The sequence below is a fragment of the Limulus polyphemus genome, unplaced genomic scaffold (assembly GCF_000517525.1).
Source record: "Limulus polyphemus unplaced genomic scaffold, Limulus_polyphemus-2.1.2 Scaffold793, whole genome shotgun sequence".
NCBI lineage: Eukaryota > Metazoa > Arthropoda > Merostomata > Xiphosura > Limulidae > Limulus > Limulus polyphemus.
In genome coordinates this window covers 340,578-346,758 of record NW_013666403.1, presented here as the reverse complement: position 1 = coordinate 346,758, position 6,181 = coordinate 340,578, and the positions used below count along the sequence as shown (strand labels likewise).

General features: G+C 32.7%; 1 protein-coding gene across 1 annotated transcript in view; it reads right to left on the bottom strand.

Annotated features, from left to right (window-relative positions):
* LOC106460549 (potassium channel subfamily T member 1-like) overlaps positions 1 to 6,181 on the bottom strand; it is a 101,096-nt gene that overhangs the window by 78,594 nt on the left and 16,321 nt on the right. The window contains exon 4 of the mRNA XM_022387290.1: positions 967 to 1,066. Within this exon, the coding sequence (XP_022242998.1) occupies positions 967 to 1,066 (100 nt within the window). The remainder of the gene's footprint in view (positions 1 to 966; positions 1,067 to 6,181) is intronic.

The following is a 6,181-nucleotide window of genomic DNA, read 5'->3' as shown; positions in this document are numbered from 1 at the left end:
TATGTATGAGTAAACCACCCAAAATACTGTATGTATGAGTAAACAACCCAAAATACTGTATATATACGAGTAAACCATCCAAAATACTGTATATATACGAGTAAACCACCCAAAATACTGTATATATACGAGTAAACCACCCGAAATACTGTATATGTATGAGTAAACCACCCGAAATACTGTATATGTATGAGTAAACCACCCGAAATACTGTATATGTATGAGTAAACCACCCGAAATACTAAGGTATATGGTTCACAGTTTGTTAACATACAAGATCAAGCTTGCTATTCACATATAATTTTGAAGCTTGAAATATCTCTACTGTCTGCTTGCTTCATATGCTGGTGGTTTGTTTGTTTTTATTTCGTGCAAAGCTACTCGAGGGTTATCTGTGCTAGCCATCCCTAATTTAGAAGTGGTAGTCTAGAGGGAAAGCAGCTAGTCAACATTACCCCCTGCCAACCCTTGGGCTACTTTATTACCAACGAAAAGTGTGGGATTGGCCGTCATATTATAACACCTCACGACTGATAGGACGAACATGCGCAGTGATGAGATTCGAACTCGCGATCCGCAGATTGAGAGTCAAGCGCACTGACCGTGCTAGTGGTAAACCAGAGAATAAGAAGAGTTAGTGTTATGGTATTAGCGTAATTCTTCCCTCTGTTTCATAAACTTAATTCAATTAAATAGAAACTAGGAAGACAGCGAAAGAAGAGAGGTGTCTCGAATCGTAAAGATTCTTTATATGTTCTTGCGAAATTAACGAGTCTTTGTTTGACTCAATTCGATTTGCTGCTTGTTCTGTTCTTACTGGAGTTACTAATACTTTTTTTTTGGGGGGGGGGTTCTACCGTTAATTATCCAGGTATGTTTACTCAATTATCGAAAACTTCGGTAAATTACCTTGTTGTTTATTTCTTAGTCCTAAACAGTGTTATTTTCAAAATAAACTGAGCTTACCACGTGGCTTTTAAAGGCCCGCTGTCCAGTGCAACACGGATAATGTAGAGAACACAGAGCACTATTTTGATTACTAAATTGAAGATCCGTATCCTCAAACCTGTAAACAAAGAATAAAATAAATTACATTCTTTATTCTCGAAGAACAATGAGGTGTCCGCTGTAAAAAAACACCACAGGTTGTAGTACATAAGTTTTACACAGGTTGTAGTACATAAGTTCTAGTTCTTGAATGAATATAAGTTCAAGTTGAAATTATAACAATCATCGTGGGCTAACAAATAATACACAAGTGGATACACAATATTTGTGTTGAATTCTACAAAACATACGTACATATAATGACACTACTAAATTAAATCATTTCGTAGGACATTTCAAAAAATTACCTTAAATAAAGTGCGATTCGATTCCATTATGAGCTACACTTAAAACATTAAAACATGTCTTCACAAGATAACAATGTGTTGAATAAACACAATTTCGAACTTAAAACCACACGTCATTCGTGTTGTTATATCATTACAATTTGTATACAGTTGACGCAGTTCTATGTTCGAGGACAAACTTTGTGTTGTCGTGAAATAACAAGACACTTGTGCTAATTTACAAAACAAGTTGATTCAGTGTAAGAATCACCCTTGAGTTACAAGTATATTGGTGTTTTAAGTAATTCTGTCACGATGTAACTCATCAGTAAACATAAAACATTCCTCCGTTTTTTAACATACACACTGAGAAATATTCAGCCTAATCCACCCCTTCATAAATTATGTTCGATAATAGCACTGTTCACGGTGATGTATTTATATTTGGGGTGAAGTATTTAAACATGAAGAATATCCTCAACAGACATTGATAGAGTTGTCAGGTATACACCATGAAAGGAATGATGTACATTCTAGGTTAACACAAATCAGGAGACAAACCTTCGTGGGACCAACCGCGACCCAGTGATAAAAAAACAACACAAAAAAACGTATCCTAAAGCCTGTAAAAAGAATAGTATAATTTACATCCTTGATTCCCGAAGAACAATGCAGAGTAGACTGTAAAAAACACCACAGCTTGTTGTACATAACTTCGAGTTCTTGAATGAATACAAGTTCAAGTTGAAATAAAAGACCAATCATCGTGGGCTAAAAAATGGTATATAACTATGGGTGCAAGTGGGTGGGTTATAAAAGAGAAGCTCAAATCCCACTATTCGATGAGAGAAATCTACGAATTGACGGTGGGTGGTGCGAACCTTACCTATAGTCTATCACTTTAAAATTTAGGACGGCTACCTGGAGTAGCTTTCTTCGAAATCCAACAAACAAGAGTAACTAAAAAACTTTTATATTTTGGTTTTGCAAAACATATCCTGATATATTAGGTTCCCATATTAGTGTACATTATGGTTTTTGTGCATATATTATAAAAACTCTTATAATAACTGTTTTTGGCCCCCGGTTGCTAAGCGGTAAGTCTCAGATTTTAAAAAATTGGGTTTCGATGTTCGCGGTAATTGTTTACGTGAGTGGAATACATTTTCTCTAGCTATTTTTGCAATTTATCACAAAATTCTAATCCACTAGGCCTTTAAATTTAAATGTATGTTTCTTGACCGAAGACTCTTAATAAATAATGACTATTTTTAGAAGCCAGATAATTTGTTGTAGTTACACAAGTACTTTAAGTAATACTGTTATGACTATTTTTAGAAGCCAGATAATTTGTTGTAGTTACACAAGTACTTTAAGTAATACTGTTATGACTATTTTTAGAAGCCAGATAATTTGTTGTAGTTACACAAGTACTTTCAGTAATACTGTCATGACTATTTTTAGAAGCCAGATAATTTGTTGTAGTTACACAAGTACTTTAAGTAATACTGTCATGACTATTTTCTTTACATATGCTGTGATATTGTACAGAACAGTTATGTCAGTGTATTTTATACAGATATGAAATATTGAAAGAAAACTCTTTTTGACTACAATATACGCTACCATATAAACATTCTGTACATTGTGTTTACAAAGTATATGTATATTATGCATGAATGGTTACGTATTAAAATGACAATTTCTAGTTGATCTCACAAGAGACTAAAGTAACCTGAGCACAATATGATAGATAATATTTTCTATGCATAATTACAAGAGCATGAATTGTTTTAAGTGACTGAAAATGAGCAACAGTAACTGGAATATCTGTAGAAAAACTTAACAAACATTTCAATTAAACTTGAATCCCAAAGTTGGTAATTAAAGCACGGTGCGGTTAATTTAGGTTTAGCAGATTTAGCATTAGGATGAGTTGTACTGATCCAGTTATGCTCTCTTGAGTAAATTTCAATCTCTCATTCGGTCAATTATTCTTTGCTGTATATATCAATCCTCACACCCACTCGCAAGCAGTCCGTTCATTCATCCAGCCACCCACTTAAACTCAATGTATCTATTAGATTAAATATATGTTTGTAACGTAAGCATGGTCTTGAAATATAATTAGCTTAGCTGTGATTTATTTCTAGGCTTTATGTACATTTTTGTAATGAACAAATATAATCTCTTCTACCATAGACGTTAGAGTCTGTTTTATTATATGAATCTGGTAACTCATAAGCAATATGCTAATGTACTGTATATCGTTTGTTTTTAACTTCACAATAAATACGTCAACGTTATTCACTTATTTTGCTACGTTCGAATCTCTCCAGCAAAATGGTGAAAATATCAATTACCAGGTAGCTGGTAATACTTAAATCTGTATTATTAGTGCAATCACATAAAAAAAAGTTAAAAAAATGGCAAATGTCATTAAAACTAATAAGAAAACTAAAACTTAATGTATTCAGTATCTCGAATAGAAACTCTTCTCAATTTGAATTAACCAATTAAAATATTTAACTTCAACTATGACACAAAACAAAATTAAAGAGTGTTTGGCTAACATATGAAACATATATCATATATAACGATCCGAGTTCTAGGGGGTTATAAATTATTATTATTCTATAGAAATACCACAGATTTGAAGGTTCGACAAAAATAAATTATTCTACAGCAATATGACCAGTACGAAAACTCGTTGGTGCATTCTAGAAGATATTATGGGAAAAGTTAGTTGCTGCTTTGTAGTAAAAGATGGAAACTAGAAAACCAACATTTGTAAACGAATAGAACATGTCTTCCCCCATCCATCTCACCTGACAAGATCGTCAGAATATAGTAGATTTAAAAAGAGAATGATATTCGAATTAACAGGGGGAAAGGGGCCCCCCAGTGGCACAGCGGTATGTCTGCGGACTTACGACGCTAGAAACCGGGTTTCGATACCCGTGGGGGGCAGAGCACAGATAGCCCTTTTGTAGCTTTGTGCATAATTAAAAAACAAACAAACAAACAAACTCAAGCTGATAGCGTTTATCTGAAGAATATATATATGGAGTAGTTTATTATCAGCTTGAGATTTGTTTGTGAAAAGGGTTGTGAACATTTTTTGGTGAGCACGCTAACTTGTGAACATATTATACGTAGGACAATTTGTTGCTGAAAATAGATTTATTCACATTGAAAATATACATTACAAGTAATTTTTGGGCAAACAAGGCCTATTCTTCGGCACTGTATGAGCAATTTCAAGCATTGTATGAATCAAAATACTTTAGTAACAACTTTTTTTATTACATTTGCATATGTAGACACTGTTTGTAGGTTCAGAGGTTTCTGTTACATCCAATTTGGATTTTTAACCGTGTAAAACCAAAATAAAGGCAAAAAAATCCAAATACGTTTGTGGGAGTTTGTCACAGTATATATTTTGGCAAAGTCTCATCTAAATTGGTCAAAATATAAAGAAATTACAGGCAAAAAAAAAACTCTTTCCAACACCTTTTTTACCTTTGACCGCTCTAAAATCACAAGAAAGGCACAAATCTCAAATATGTCTGCTTCAGTCAGTGGGAGTTGTAGTAGGGTATCTTTGATGGAAATGGAAGGGATCTGCAGACCAAAATTTGTTGTTGTATTTTTGCAGTGGTTAACCTGTAACCTTTTATAATCCGAATGGGGAACTAAATAAAAAAACAAACTAAACACTGTATGTAAGTATTGGATCTTGGAATATCTTCTCTAAAAGTTCAAAAAGATTGGCCCAGAAACAAAGAAGCAGCGACAATTGTAATTGTTCAAAGGAGGAAAGAAACATAGAAAATACGCCTCCTTCCCAACTGGGAGAAACATAATTACATAAATATGGTAATAAAGCTTGACGAAACGAAAATAGCAACGTAAGACCACTTAACCATGCTTTTACTATTGAAACAAAAATTTAACGTAATTTATCTGTCACGTAATATTAACTTTACTTCAGTCAAATCAAAATATTTATAATCACACAATCTTATATTGCTACGGCATATATACAGATATAGGATCTGTGACTTGCGCATCATGGTTACAAATATAGATTATATATGTATTTAAAGAGTCTAGTTGTGTAAAAGACGACATTTCTGCAATAGTTTACAGAAACCTTGAAGTATCAGATACTTAACATCATAGATATATCTTAGAAATTAATTAATATACATCATTGAAATTTTACAGTGCTTGCGTTTATTTGGATACAGTTGCATAGTGCTACTATAGCGTGCGATCTACCGGGACTTTTACACTATAGCGTGCGGTATGATCATCATATAAACAAAACATATAAAGATGTTGAATAATAGCAGTTTACCTGGAATATTTACACTGCTAAATAATTTATCAATGATGTTAACGATGAATAATAGCAGTCTACCTGGGATATTTACATTACTCAATAATTTATTAATGATATTAATGTTGAATAATAGCAGTCTACCTGGGATATTTACACTGCTAATTAATCTATTAATGATGAATAATAGCAGTCTACCTGGGATAATTTACACTGCTAAATAATTTATCAATGATGTTAACGATGAATAATAGCAGTCTACCTGGGATATTTACACTACTAAATAATTTATTAATGATATTAATGTTGAATAATAGCAGTCTACCTGGGATATTTACACTGCTAATTAATATATTAATGATGAATAATAGCAGTCTACCTGGGATAATTTACACTGGTAAATAATTTATTAATGATATTAATGTTGAATAATAGCAGTCTACCTGGGATTAGTTTACACTGTACAAATTAATTTATTAATGATATTAATGTTAGAATAATA